Source organism: Triticum dicoccoides, chromosome 5B, assembly GCF_002162155.2.
Source record: "Triticum dicoccoides isolate Atlit2015 ecotype Zavitan chromosome 5B, WEW_v2.0, whole genome shotgun sequence".
Lineage (NCBI taxonomy): Eukaryota > Viridiplantae > Streptophyta > Magnoliopsida > Poales > Poaceae > Triticum > Triticum dicoccoides.
Genome location: NC_041389.1, coordinates 329561751 through 329576633, shown reverse-complemented (window position 1 = coordinate 329576633; position 14883 = coordinate 329561751). Strand labels below are relative to the sequence as shown.

At 52.7% G+C, this 14883-nt stretch overlaps 1 protein-coding gene across 2 annotated transcripts; it reads left to right on the top strand.

Annotated features, from left to right (window-relative positions):
* The first annotated feature begins 6506 nt into the window (after positions 1 to 6506).
* Positions 6507 to 13810, top strand: LOC119305464 (endoglucanase 4-like). Of its 2 annotated transcripts, XM_037581973.1 has the most exons (6): positions 6507 to 6716; positions 6809 to 7315; positions 7429 to 7605; positions 11981 to 12016; positions 13005 to 13256; positions 13334 to 13810. In XM_037581973.1, the coding sequence occupies exons 1-6, from the start codon at positions 6507 to 6509 to the stop codon at positions 13661 to 13663; spliced, it is 1512 nt and encodes a 503-aa protein (XP_037437870.1). In that variant the 3' UTR covers positions 13664 to 13810. The 2 variants fall into 2 exon arrangements, with proteins under 2 accessions (XP_037437870.1, XP_037437869.1); XM_037581972.1 differs by lacking the exon at positions 11981 to 12016 and having other exon boundaries at positions 12981 to 13256.
* The last annotated feature ends 1073 nt before the right edge of the window (positions 13811 to 14883 follow it).

Genomic DNA, 14883 nt, shown 5'->3' with positions numbered 1-14883 from the left:
TGAAGGAGTTCATCACCGACCTAGGAGTCATACCCAATGCGTCGGGGCCGATCACTCTCTTCTGTGACAACACTGGAGCTATTGCTCTTGCCAAGGAGCCCAGGTTTCACAAGAAGACCAGGCACATCAAGCGTCGTTTCAACTCCATCCGTGAAAATGTTCAAGATGGAGACATAGATATTTGTAAAGTACATACGGATCTGAATGTCGCAGATCCATTGACTAAACCTCTTCCGCGAGCAAAACATGATCAACACCAGAACTCTATGGGTGTTCAATTCATCACAATGTAACTAGATTACTGACTCTAGTGCAAGTGGGAGACTGTCGGAAATATGCCCTAGAGGCAATAATAAAAGGGTTATTATATTTCCTTGTTCATGATAATTGTCTTTTATTCATGCTATAATTGTATTACACGTGTGAATACATAGACCACAATATGTCCCTAGTGAGCCTCTAGTTGACTAGCTCATTGATCAACAGATAGTCATGGTTTCCTGACTATGGACATTAGATGTCATTGATAACGGGATCACATCATTAGGAGAATGATGTGATGGACAAGACCCAATCCTAAGCATAGCACAAGATCGTGTAGTTCGTTTGCTAGAGCTTTTCCAATGTCAAGTATCTTTTCCCTGGACCATGAGATCGTGTAACTCCCGGATACCGTAGGAGTGCTTTGGGTGTATCAAACGTCACAACGTAACTGGGTGACTATAAAGGTATACTGCGGGCATCTCCGAAAGTGTCTGTTGGGTTGACACAGATCGAGACTGGGATTTGTCACTACGTATGACGGAGAGGTATCTCTAGGCCCACTCGGTAATGCATCATCATAATGAGCTCAAAGTGACCAAGTGTCTGGTCACGGGATCATGCATTACGATACGAGTAAAGTGACTTGCCGGTAACGAGATTGAACGAGGTATTGGGATACCGACGATCGAATCTCGGGCAAGTAACATACCGATTGACAAAGGGAATTGTATACGGGGTTGCTTGAATCCTCGACATCGTGGTTCATCCGATGAGATCATCGAGGAGCATGTGGGAGCCAACATGGGTATCCAGATCCCGCTATTGGTTATTGACCGGAGAGCCGTCTCGGTCATGTCTACGTGTCTCCCGAACCCGTAGGGTCTACACACTTAAGGTTTGGTGACGCTAGGGTTGTAGAGATATGAGTATGCAGCAAACCGAAAGTTGTTCGGAGTCCCGGATGAGATCCCGGACGTCACGAGGAGTTCTGGAATGGTCCGGAGGTAAAGAATTATATATGGGAAGTCGAGTTTCGGCCATCGAGAAAGTTTCGGGGGTCACCGGTATTGTACCGGGACCACCGGAAGGGTCCCGGGGGTCCATCGGGTGGGGCCACCCATCCCGGAGGGGCCCATGGGATGAAGTGGGAGGGGAACCAGCCCCTGGTGGGCTGGTGCGCCCCCCCTGGGCCCCCCTCTGCGGGGTTGGGAACCCTAGGGGAGGGGGCGCCTCCACTTGCCTTGGGGGGCAAGTTTCCCCCCTTGGCCGCCGCCCCCAGGAGATCCCATCTCCTAGGGCCAGCGCCCCCCCTGGGGTCCCTATATAAAGAGGGGGGGTGGGAGGGCATCCACACCCTGACACCTGGCGCCTCCCTCCCCCCTTGCTACACCTCCTCCTCCCGCAAACGCTTGGCGAAGCCCTGCCGGAACCCTGCTGCATCCACCACCACGCCGTCGTGCTGCTGGATCTTCATCAACCTCTCCTTCCCCCTTGCTGGATCAAGAAGGAGGAGACATCACGCTGACCGTACGTGTGTTGAATGCGGAGGTGCCGTCCGTTCGGCGCTAGGATCTCCGGTGATTTGGATCACGACGAGTACGACTCCCTCAACCCCGTTCTCTTGAACGCTTCCGCTCGCGATCTACATGGGTATGTAGATGCACTCCCCTCTCTCGTTGCTAGATGAACTCATAGATTGATCTTGGTGAACGTAGGAAATTTTTTATTTTATGCAACGTTCCCCAACAGCATGTGACACGGTCGATGGCTTGGTCTCACTAGCCATGAAGCATTGGATGCTAACCGGATTATATGGACTCGGAAGGATCTGGTCGGATTCGACATAGTCGAATCTGAGTCGAGATAAGGTCCGAGTTGGACAGACCCAACTATGAGACGCAACGAAATGTCATCTGTGAATCTCTAGTACAACATACGTTCTATGTCCTAAGACCTGAGCTGGCACATGTACTCGAGATGGTGACAGACTTGCTTTGGGCCGACCAAACGCTACTCCGTAACGGGGTAGTTATAAAGGTAGGTTTCAGGCTTGTCCAGACCCATGCTGCGAGACATGGTCGAGCAAGACGGTATTTGCCCCTCCGATTAGGAGAGATATACTCTGGGCCCCTCGTGTGATCCGACTAGGATAAGCATGGCCATGCGACAAGGATTATGAGATAATCCAGTTTGTGGTCGGTATCACTAGAACGAGAAAGAGGTCGGGCTAGCACAAGGATGACAGTCTCGCCTTGAGCCCGACAACATATATCGTGCGGCAAAGGGAACAGAAGTGTGACATGTTGTACAGGTTCACCTAACCAGCTTCATAGTCTGCTTGGTGGTCGGCACGCCTTGCTAGAGGCCTCTACCAACCGTGCAGGTCAGAGGTGATCCAAACTATGACCAAGCCGACTTGAACCTAAGGGGTCGCGCGCTTAAGGGAAGGAACCTACGAGGTTGGTTCGGAGGACACTGGTCGGATGTGATCCGAGCTGGACTTGGAACGCGACCGAGTAGACTTTGGGCTTTAGGGTCCGTGCAAGGCCCAAGTGTTGAGCCCGCGATGGATGCCTATAAATAGTGGAGGTGCGGCGCACTTATTCAGTTGATCGCTTCGGCGCTGTCACTAGGGTTTGCATGTGTTGCGAATAGCCACCTCCACTTGCCCGACTGTGTGATCGGACCTAGCAGTCCGCCGCACGGTGTTCCTCCTGCACGCGCGGATACCGTTAGAGGCAGTGCACTTGCGCCGCTCTGGCGAACTTGTACGTGGGATCGGACGACCGACTGTTCGAGGGAGATCAGACAAGGAGGAGACGACCCACGTAGACGCGCTGCCCTAACTCTTCTTCCGCTGCACGGCACTGCGCGTCTAGTGGTAACGAACTGTGATCCATCTCCGGTAGCATGTTCCTGGTTGTTCTGCACGCAGGAAAATTTTAATTTGCAGTTGACGCACCCTACCGTAGAACCCAACAGTTGGACAAGGTGGCATGGCCGTTGGGTGGCCGGAGCTGCGTCAGCGACGAGCTCAGGCGGCGGCGTGTGCGGTGGTGCTTGTTGCAGTCACTGCAGTGGTCGGCAGCGAGAACGGAGAGGATGGGGAGAGGCAGGAGCTCACGGTGATCTCAGCGATCTAGGCGGCGAGGTCAGGGACGAGCTGGAGTGAGTGTGACGGCGAAGGGGATCTCCAGCGACGGCGAGGTCGTGCGAGGTCGTTGCGGTGGCTCCGGGGCGAACGAGCGCTCGGGGCTCGGTCTGCTCGATGAAGAGGAGGGTGGCGGAGGTCCTAAACACGGTGAGGTGGCGTGGGGACGACGGTGGCCGCGTCTACGACGGTGGTGCGGCTGCGGCTGTGGCTGCATCGGCCATGGTGGGAGAGGGCGAGAGAGAGGCGCTGGGGGAGAGTGAGGTGTCCAGGGGGTCGGGGCGACGACGTGGAGGACGTCCAGGCGTGCAGCAGCGCGGGCGGCAAGCAGCTGGCACCGTGGCGAGCTCGCGCGCGCCGGTGTCACCTCCCTGCCTGCCTGGCGGGGAAGAAGCAGCTGGATCGCGCGGGCCAGCACAGTGCTTGGCCGCCAGGTGGGCCGGCTGGGTGAGTTTGGCCAGGTAAGTTTGTTTCCCTTTTTATTTCTGTTTTCTTTTCTTTTTGCAAGTTTGTGCCTTTAAAAAAAATATCTAGGCACTTTCAAAAATCATGAAACTGCTCATGCCCACTGTAGAGAATATATCCCACAGTAAACATTTTAGTTTATGATTATTTGGACATTTAAAATATTTTATAGCATTTAAATATCCAAATGCAAATAACATATGATTTAATCCAGTGACCTTAGGTTGTCCTAGAAAATTGTGCATCATTTTTGTCAGAGGTTTTAGACCAAGGCAAAGATGATGAACATTTTAGAAGGGCATTTCAGGTTCATTGAAAAAGATTTTAGTAAACCCTAGTTGGATTAAGAGGGTGCTGGGGGTTCTGTCATCCCCATTTCCAAGTTTCTGATCAAAGTAAACATGATGCAGTCACTCTAATGCATGTACTGACTAGGGTTGTGACACACAGGAGCAAGCCGAAGCCAAGCCACCACCATTGTCCCTCCCTCACCGGAGTAGGGCTAATCTTGCTATAGTAGACAGTCATGAAGTCGTTGTGCTAAGGCTCCAAAGGACCAGTGCACCAGAACAACAACCACCGCCGACAAAGAGAAGCGTAGATCGGAAGGATCCAACCTGCACACACATGAACACACGCGAACGAAGATCGGATCCATGCGGATCCACCGAAGGCAAACACCCACAGAATCCCGTGAGATCCCCCGAAGGCACACCTCCATATGCCCTCCAACGACGCAAGTCGACGCACAACCAGGACGGGTGCTAGGCGGGGAGAATCTTATTCCATCTTAAGGGATTCGCCGCCGTCTCGTCTCTGAGCATGACATGAACCCCAAACAGATTCAAAAAAATATATCTAAAAACGTAGCATGAGCCCTCACGCTGCAAGGGCCAGGATCCACCGCGCCTCCATGGCCTAAGGCCACGAGAGACGAGGCAGATCGGCGGCGGCGCCAGAGGGAGGCAGAGAAATCCTAACGCTTGGGAGCATTTCTTTCTTTCTGGGGAAGAAAGAAAACTGTCTAACATCCATTAAATCTGGATGCTTTGCCTCCCTCGATTCGTCCTTTTATGCTCCTCCTCATTCTCCGGAAAATCTGGCACGCAAGGAACAAAAAGGGTTTTCAAAGTTTAGAGATTGATGGTAGGGGTTCTGTTAAGGCTATTCTAGAGGATGTTATTTTCTGGACTCACCGTCTCAAGACGGAAACATTAAAGGAATATGCCGGGTTGTAGCATGATTTGCTCTCTTCACCTAATACGTGAACTTTGTACCCCCCCTCCCCCTCCCCGACCATTTCGAAAAAAAAACATCAAATCTGTTTAACATTAGACTGTACGTATTTAAATATGCGAGCATTTCTAGTTTTTCAAATGCACCACAAGGTACATGCACGAACAGTGTTAAGAAATGAGTGATTCTTATTGGCAGGCCAATACCTGGCAACAGACAAATAATCCACTCCTGCTGTTTACCAAATAATAGAGAAATTAATTCTCAGATTTCGCTGGCAACTACAGAATAAAAAAAAGGTGATTAATGGTTTCATGTTCAGTAGTACATAAAACACAATTTAAGGTTTGCTCATTTTCCTTTTTCATGCACTGTGGAACTGCAATTTCCCACACAGAAAGAATGATAATACTACACACACGGAAAGAAAATTTTACGGACCCATATGCGTGCCCTTCTCTAATTGGCCCCCATGATTTTCACTGGTGGGCTCGCCTCATCTAACCAAATCTCAGCCAATCAAGAATCAACACTAACCATCCCGTTAATCCCCTGTAAACTGCTCGTGACTCTAGCATTGCTCTGAAAGAATGAGGACAGGTTGGCCGAAAAGACATGAAAGCACAACTTTCTCCTCGAGTCCCGCGGCCAATTCGCCCGTGAGTCAAACGGCCGGAATTAGCGACGGCCGCACGCAGAAAGCTACTCCTCCTAGTAGTTAACACGAGCAAATTAAGCAGACCGCAGTTCTGACCAGTACGTACGGGTATATCAAGCTGCGTCTGTATCAGCGGCAGGGCAGGGCGCCCTTAATCCCGTGCCCGCCTCTAAATGGACGCTTGCTTCTACGCAGGCCGGCCAGAGTCTGGATTCACGCCGGCAGCAACCGCGCGCGCGCCATTTACGCATGCACTGATGAGCCATTCTCTCTCTCTCTTTCTCTCTCGCCATCGGGTTTCACAATAAAAAGCAACCAAAAAGAATGAGAACAAGTCGTCACCTTAAAAAGGAACGGGATAATGCGCCAGGAAATCATGGCGAACATTACGTAGCGTGCTCGTGTTCGTCTAGTACGATATGAATCCCATCCCGGTCTATAAATAATTCTACCAAGGGCCACAGTAAAAGCTATCGCTTGTGCTCACGGTCGAACCGTCCGTGACGACGGGTTTGTAGCATTCGCTGTCCCGCGAGTCCGCGACACACGCCACCCTTCCCGGTCGCTTCCAATCTCGGACGAGCAACTACCATAACTGTCAGATCACCTTCCATCAGTACTGCCTTCCATGTATACCACCACCTTTCATGGAGTAAAACCAACTGATCTGATCGACCACTATATATAGTCCTACCGTGGAGTACGTAGCGAAGCACCAACGCACATCCAGACATGGGACCCTCCAAAGCCTGCATGTCCGCTTACCTGATCGCAGTCCTCTGCCTGGTCGCCGGTGCGCGCAACGCCGCGGCGTTCAACTACGCGGACGCCCTCGACAAGGCGGTCCTCTTCTTCGAGGCGCAGCGCTCCGGGAAGCTGCCGCCGGGCCAACGCGTGGCGTGGCGCGCCGACTCCGCCCTCTCCGACGGCAACGCCTCCAATGTACGTACTTACTCAGACGACAAGTCCTGGATACATGCCATGCCATGGATGTCGTTAACGAGAGTGATGTGTGTCTTGTTGGCTTTGATCAGGTGGACCTTGTCGGAGGCTACTACGACGCCGGGGACAACGTCAAGTTCGGCCTGCCCATGGCGTTCATGGTGACCATGCTGTCGTGGAGCGTGGTCGAGTTCGGCGGCGCGATGCCGGGCGGCCAGCTCGCCAACGCCGAGGCCGCGGTGCGTTGGGGCTCCGACTACCTGCTCAAGGCAGCGACGGCCACGCCGGGTGCGCTGTACGTGCAGGTGGCGGACCCGTACCAGGACCACCGGTGCTGGGAGCGGCCGGAGGACATGGACACTCCGCGCGCCGTGTACAAGGTGACGCCCCAGAGCCCCGGGTCGGACGTGGCCGGCGAGACCGCGGCGGCGCTGGCCGCGGCCTCCCTCGTGTTCCGGGCCCGCGAGCCGGCCTACTCGTCCAGGCTGCTCCGCGCCGCTCGCCAGGTATTCGATTTCGCGGACCGGTACAGGGGCTCCTACAGCGACTCGCTCAGCTCCGTGGTGTGTCCCTTCTACTGCTCCTACTCCGGCTACCAGGTAAACAACCCAACAACCCACAACTGCACGTTAACACAGTATCAGTATGCATGCATGCATGCATGCTGCTGCTGAGTCGGAATAACCATAACATAATCCATGCATGCATGCAGGACGAGCTCCTTTGGGCGGCGACGTGGCTGCACCTGGCGTCGTCGCCGTCGCCGAGCTCGCAGGGCGTGTACATGTCGTACATCAACTCCAACGGGCACACTCTCGGCGCGGAGCAAGACAGCTACACCGTCAGCTGGGACGACAAGCGCGCCGCCACCAAAGTCCTCCTCTCCAAGGTAGACTACATCCATGATTGTAAGACAATAAGTTTTGGGAACCAGCACAACCCTCTAGGGGTGGCTTATCTCATTATATATAATGGTTGTATTACAATACGTACATAGGTACAGAAGTTATACATAGTCTAACACCCTCCCTCAATCTTAGCCACTTTCTAAAGAACTGAGAAGGGTAAGATTGCGCCTACAAGCCTCAAACTGTGGCAGTGGTAAAGGCTTAGTGAAGATATCTGCAAGTTGATCCTTAGACGAGATAAACTTGATCTGAAGTTGCTTCTGTGATACACGTTCCCGTACAAAGTGATAGTCAACTTCAATGTGTTTCGTTCGGGCATGAAATACTGGATTTGCAGAAAGGTATGTAGCACCGATGTTATCACACCAAAGAATAGGAGGCTGTGGTTGAGACAAACCCAACTCCTGAAGCAAAGACTGCACCCAAATAATCTCTGCAGTAGCATTAGCCACAGCCTTGTACTCAGCTTCAGTACTGCTACGTGACACAGTAGCCTGTTTCCGAGCACTTCAGGCGATCAAATTAGAGCCAAAGAATACTGCATAACCCCCCGTGGATCGCCTGTCATCTGGGCTACCAGCCCAATCTGCATCAGAGAAGGCTGAAAGAACCCGAGAGGAAGTCGGCCGAATATGCATACCAAAAGTCAGGGTGAACTGAACATAACGAAGAATGCGTTTAACAGCAGCCCAATGAGTATCTCTGGGAGCCTGAGGATACTGACAAACCCTGTTAACAGCATAAAAGATATCTGGTCTCGTGATCGTCAAGTACTGAAGTCCACCAACAATGCTTCTGTACTCTGTGGCATCCGCAGGAGACAAAAGCTCACCATCAACAGCTGTTATCTTGTCGGTAGACGACATGGGTGTGGTGGTCGGTTTGCACTTCAGCATGCCGGCTTTTTGTAACAACTCCAAGGAGTACTTCTTCTGCGTAAGGACAAGACCAGTAGCACGAGAAGTGACCTCAACTCCAAGAAAGTAGTGAAGCTTCCCAAGATCTTTGACCGCAAAATCAGCACCAAGAGAGCAGACAGGAGCATCAGCAGCATACTGAGAAGAGCTGACAAGGATAATATCATCGACATATACCAAAAGATACATAGTGACTTCTGGCTTCTGTAGAAGAAATAATGAAGTGTCAGCAGTGGACGGCACAAACCCATGAGCACGAAGGGCAGAGGCAAGGCGGGCATGCCAGGCACGAGGAGCTTGCTTCAAACCATATAGTGCTTTGGAAAGACGACAGATATAGTCAGGACGATCAGGATCAGAGAAACCAGGCGGCTGTTTCATATAAACCTCTTCCTCCAAAAATCCATGTAGAAAAGCATTCTGCACATCAAGTTGACGAAGGGACCAACCACGAGAAACAACAATGGAGAGAAGAAGCCGAATAGTGGTAGGCTTGACGACAGGACTGAAGGTGTCCTCATAGTCAAGACCATGACGCTGCCGAAAACCGCGAGCAACAAGTCGCGCTTTGTAACGCTCAATAGATCCATCCGAATGCTTCTTCACTTTGAATACCCATTTTGAGTCAATAACATTTACCCGTGGTGGTGGAGGAACGAGAGTCCATGTCTTGTTACGAAGAAGAGCATGAAACTCCTGCTCCATAGCCTCTCGCCAATGTGGAATGCGTAGGGCAGCCTGATATGAGCGAGGCTCAGAAGATGGATCCGCAACAGCAGCAGCCAAACAAGCAGCCAACCAAGCAACCGTACCATCCGTACGTTCCTTAGGTTTGAAAATGCCACTGCGACTGCGTGTATGTGGTCGAGACACAGGAACCACCAAGGTCGACGGAGCAGCCTGCAACGGGCTGGAGGACGGCGACGTTGATGAGTCAGCCGGTGACGAGGAGCCAGGCACGGTAGCCTCGGACTCAGTCGGCGAAGAAGGCCGGCCCACCGGCGAAACCGGCAGAGCAGACGAAGCAGCTGGCGACTCCGGCATCCCAGACCGGGCCGATGGCGAGCTCGGCATAGTGGGCCGTGGCGCGGCCGGTGTCGCGGGCCGATCCGCTGATGAAGGCGACGTGAGGACCCGAGCCGCGGGCGAAGACGGCGTGACGGGCCGAGCCACGGGCGACTCGGCGGCCGCTGGTGAAAAAGGCCGAGCCGCTGGAGACTCGGCGATCACTGGCGTAGCAGACCGAGCAGTGGAGATGCTCGGCGCGACGGGCTCGTCGGGTGACCATGCATGGGCACGCGAATCGATGCCATGCAACATAGGGCGATCGACGTGCCCACCAGAAGACGACGATGATGATGGTGAATCCTCCAACAGCTCCAAACGAGCTCCACGTCCGGTTCCTGCACCATGGTTAGGTAACAGCAAAGGAGAGTATGCAACATCATCAAATTGGTCAGAAGCAACAGAGGATGAATGCAGGGATGGTGGTTCGACAGTGGACACAAGAAGGTTGGCAAAGGGAAAAACATGCTCATCAAACACGACGTCCCGAGATATATAGACACGATTAGTGGGAACATGAAGACATTTGTAACCTTTATGAAGAGAGCTATAGCCAAGGAAAACACACTTCTTAGAACGAAACTCAAGCTTGCGCTTGTTATATGGACGAAGATGCGGCCAGCAAGCACACCCAAATACCTTGAGAAAGGTATAATCAGGTTGTTCATTAAGGAGAACCTCAATGGGAGTCTTCATGTTTAAAACACGAGTAGGAGTACGATTGATGAGAAAGCATGCAGTGGTGAAAGCATCACTCCAAAACCGAAACGGAACAGATGCATGGGCCAAAAGAGTAAGACCAGCTTCAACAATATGACGATGCTTACGTTCGACTGAACCATTCTGCTGATGTGTATGTGGACATGCTAAACGATGAGCTATCCCAAGCGACTGAAAGAAGGAGTTGAGGTTGCGATACTCGCCCCCCCAGTCTGACTGGACATGAACAATTTTGTGCTTGAGAAGACGTTCAACATGTTTTTGAAACTGAACAAAAATATCAAACACATCAGATTTGCGTTTAATAAGGTAAAGCCAGGTAAAGCGACTATAAGCATCAACGAAACTGATATAGTAATTATGACCACTGACAGAAGTCTGAGCAGGACCCCATACATTTGAAAACACAAGTTCTAACGGATGTTTCACCTCACGACTGGACTCCGAAAAAGGAAGTTGATGACTCTTCCCCTGCTGACAAGCATCACACACTGCTACATCTTTATTACTAGACAAACTAGGAAGCTCATGACGACGCAAAATATGACGGACAATAGGTGTGGCCGGGTGACCAAGACGAGCATGCCACTGTGAGGGAGAGACCCGAACTCCACTGAAAACGCGAGCGACGCCAGGATGCTCCAGACGGTAGAGACCCTGGCACAACCGCCCACTAAGAAGAATGTCCCTCGTGCCCCGATCCTTAATAAAAAGATCAAAAGGGTGAAATTCACAAAGCACATTATTATCACGTGTGAGTTTAGGAACTGAAAGAAGATTGCGGGTCACAGATGGAACGCGAAGAACATTGCGAAGCTGAAGACTCCTATTGGCATGTCTAGTGAGAAGAGATGCTTGACCAATATGAGAGATGTGCATACCTGCTCCATTGGCGGTGTGGATCTTGTCGGAGCCATGATAGGGTTCACGAGTGTGAAGCTTCCCCATCTCGCTGGTCAGATGCTCTGTCGCCCCAGAGTCCATGTACCAGTGTGGATCGATGGAGTAGGACTGAGTGTGTCCCTGGTGCTTCTGCGGCGCGGGACGATCAGCCATGGCGACCTGACGGGCATTGTTGCGTGTATCTTTGCCGTCATTGCCAAGACCAAGGAAGCTTCGCTGGAAGCGCTTATGACACTTGGAGGCCCAGTGCCCATCGTGGCCACAAAGCTGACACACACGTGGACCGCCAGCCCCCGGTAAGGTCGCAGTAGGTGGGGGGGCCGAGGCGGGCGACGGTGGCAGCCCCAAGGGAGACCAGGGTGATGAAGAAGAGCGGCCACCCTTGGTGGCGACGTTGGCCGAGAGCCAGTGCCCCTGGTGCGGCGAGTCTCGACCCGTTGCTCAGTGAGAAGAAGCCGAGAGAAAACCTCGTGTGCCAACATGGGTGTCGAGTTACCCCGCTCGTTGATGATCTCGACTAAGGCATCATACTCCTCATCAAGACCATTGACAATAAACGAGTTGAACTCGGAGTCGGTGAGGGGCTGTCCAATGGAGGCCAATGTGTCGGCAAGGCCCTTGACCTTGTTGTAGAACTCAGTGGCCGTGGAGTCAAGCTTCTGACACTCTCCAAGCTGACGACGGAGTGCAGAGACACGAGCCTGGGACTGCGCTGCAAAGGTGCGCTCAAGGATGGTCCAGGCCTCATGAGACGTCTTCGCGAAGACAACAAGGCCGGCAACTGCCGGCGAGAGCGACCCCTGGATGGAGGAGAGGTTCGCCTGGTCCTGCCCCGTCCAGACGCGATGGGCCGGATTGTAGACCGGACCGTGCACGCTGTCTACCAGCGCGGGTGGGCAGGGAAGCGATCCGTCGACGTAGCCTAGCAGGTAGTGACTCCCCAAGAGCGGGAGAACCTGCGCACGCCAGAAGATGTAGTTGTCTGCGGAGAGCTTGATGGTGATGAGATGACCGAAGTGAAACGGCGGCGGCGAAGACGATCCCATCGAGGAGGCTGCCTGGGGTGCAAACACCATGGAGGCAGCCGGAGGCACCGAAGCCGATGCGGGAGGAGGCGGGACCGCAGCCAGGGCGGGCGCCGCAAAGCTCGCGGCCGGTGCGGACGCCGCAAGGCCCGCGGCCGGGGCGGACGCCGCCAACCCAGCCAGCGGGGCGGTGTGATCCGCTCGCGGCAGGAGCGGCGGGACGACGCCTGCGGAATCCGCAGCGGACGGCGGCGCCGCGGTGTGGACCACGAGGTCACGCCCGAGCGAGGGCGCCGGCGGCGTGGAGAAGACGGAGCCGATGCTCCTTGTCCCGATCGGAGCCGGAACGGAGACGGCATCGAGCGGGAGGTTGAGCAGAGCCGCAAGAGAGGCCGGAAGGAAGCCCGCAGCAGTGGAACCGGTGGTGGCGGCGCGATCGGTGGCGCGGCGGCGGCGGTGAAGGCGGCGGCGGCTGCGGCGGCGGTGCGGGTATTAGGGTTTAGAAGCGGAAGCGATCGTAACCTAGCGTGATACCTTGTAAGACAATAAGTTTTGGGAACCAGCACAACCCTCTAGGAGTGGCTTATCTCATTATATATAATGGTTGTGTTACAATACGTACATAGGTACAGAAGTTATACATAGTCTAACAATGATCCATCCGAGACCAGACCGTGCCGGCTGCCGCCACGGTTTGCTCATGCACGTTCGTTTCTCCGGGCGCAGGTGTTGCTGCAGAACCGGGTGGAGGGCCTGCGCGGGTACAAGGCGCACGCCGACAAGTACATCTGCTCCCTCGTCCCCGGCGCCGGCGGCTTCCAGTCCCAGTACACGCCAGGAGGCCTCCTATTCAAGGAAGGCGACAGCAACATGGAGTACGTCACCTCCACGGCCTTCCTGCTCCTCACCTACGCCAAGTACCTCGGCTCCACCGGCGGCGCCGCCTCCTGCGGCGCCACCGCCGTCACCCCCTCCACCCTCGTCTCGCTCGCCAAGAAGCAGGTACGTTTCCATGAATGGCCCCTAGACAAAATATTAAGATCGGCAGAGGAAGGCTCATCGGTCATTTTGGCGCGCAGGTGGACTACATCCTGGGCGCGAACCCGGCGGGGATGTCGTACATGGTGGGGTTCGGGGCGCGGTACCCGAGGCGTGTGCACCACCGGGGCGCCTCCATGCCGTCGGTGCGCGACCACCCGGCCCGCATCGGCTGCGACGAGGGGTTCCACTACCTGCACTCGTCCGACCCGGACCGCAACGTGCTCGTCGGTGCCGTCGTCGGCGGCCCCGACCAGAGCGACAGCTACTCTGACAGCCGCGACAACTACGCGCAGGCCGAGCCGTCCACCTACACAAACGCGCCACTCGTCGGCGCCCTCGCCTTCTTCTCGGGGGCACGCTCAGCATAACCTAAGTGACGTAAACGAAATGTGTATGCGATGGTTGAACTTGAACTATGTATGTACGGGTTTTCTTTTCAAGCTTGCTAAAACTCAGTCGACTGCATAGCCATTAGACCTTTGCGTGGAGATTTATGCTGGACTGAGCACCATCCAATGGACCATGCATCATTTTGTCACACCGTGTGCAACATATCTTTCTACTGGTTGTAGCATCCGTCTCATTGGACACAACATTTACCCTCAGCGATTGCAGCACGTCGTCTCACTCGTTGGAACATTCACCATTGATGGTTGCATCATTAGTCACAACGGTTGTTGCATCTGTTGCTGTTGCTTGCAACATTTTTTGTATCCTATTGCAACATCTAGTTGTGCCACTCGTCACACCACAACTACGCAGATGTAACTCGACCGAGACTTCGTTAAGTTGGGGGAGACTAGTAATCTTACATTAGATGAGAATCAATGAGATCAACCACAAAAAATCATATTTATACATTTTAATTTTTTTGAAATTATTTGACAACATATCTGTGGGGTGTACAACTCCGAGAAAAATCAGCACAAAACTCAATGTACAGTTAGAGAAAGAACAAATTTGAATGTGCATAGTGCCAGCTTTGGGTGAATAGTATTTTTGACACTACACATTCGATTTCGTCTTTTTTGTTTCTATTAATGTAGATTGAATTAGGAGCGGAAACTTTTTTACATCAAACATTGATGTGCGTCTATAATTTTTCTAAAATGTTTGAACCTGTTTCTTATTAAAAAAAATGATCTCACCAAATATGAGATCCTACAGTAGTCTTCCCTCATTAAATCTCGGTCGAGTGAATTCTACACGCACTCTTTTTCGATGAAAAACATTGTGCATGCACAGGATCTTCAAAAGGAAGAATTACTGAGAAACTGATTACTAATGATGTCCTCTTTCTTATGAAAGACTTCTTTACCCCCCCAAAAGTATCTATTTACGTGTCTTATGGTGTATATTGTGTGGATAATAAATTTGAGTGGTTGTGGACATCACCAACTACCTGATTAGTGATAGCCACCTTGGTTTGTAAAAGCTTATGCTCTGTTTGGATATATTTGGTTCGGATGGTAAATTTGAGTGGTTGTGGACATCACCAACTACCTGGTTGGTGATAACCACTTTGGTTTGTAAAAACTTACTGTGTTTGGATGTTGATATTCACGGCCATGTAATTGAATTGGCCCCA

What these genes read in the sequence shown, in the direction of transcription:
- LOC119305464 (XM_037581973.1), top strand. Translation starts at nt 6,507, where the DNA reads ATGGGACCCTCCAAAGCCTGCATGTCCGCTTACCTGATCGCAGTCCTC. An exon ending in CCAAAGTCCTCCTCTCCAAG is followed by an intron (nt 7,606 to 11,980) that starts GTAGACTACATC and finishes AGGCCTCATGAG; the next exon opens with ACGTCTTCGCGAAGACAACA. An exon ending in TCTCGCTCGCCAAGAAGCAG is followed by an intron (nt 13,257 to 13,333) that starts GTACGTTTCCAT and finishes TTTGGCGCGCAG; the next exon opens with GTGGACTACATCCTGGGCGC.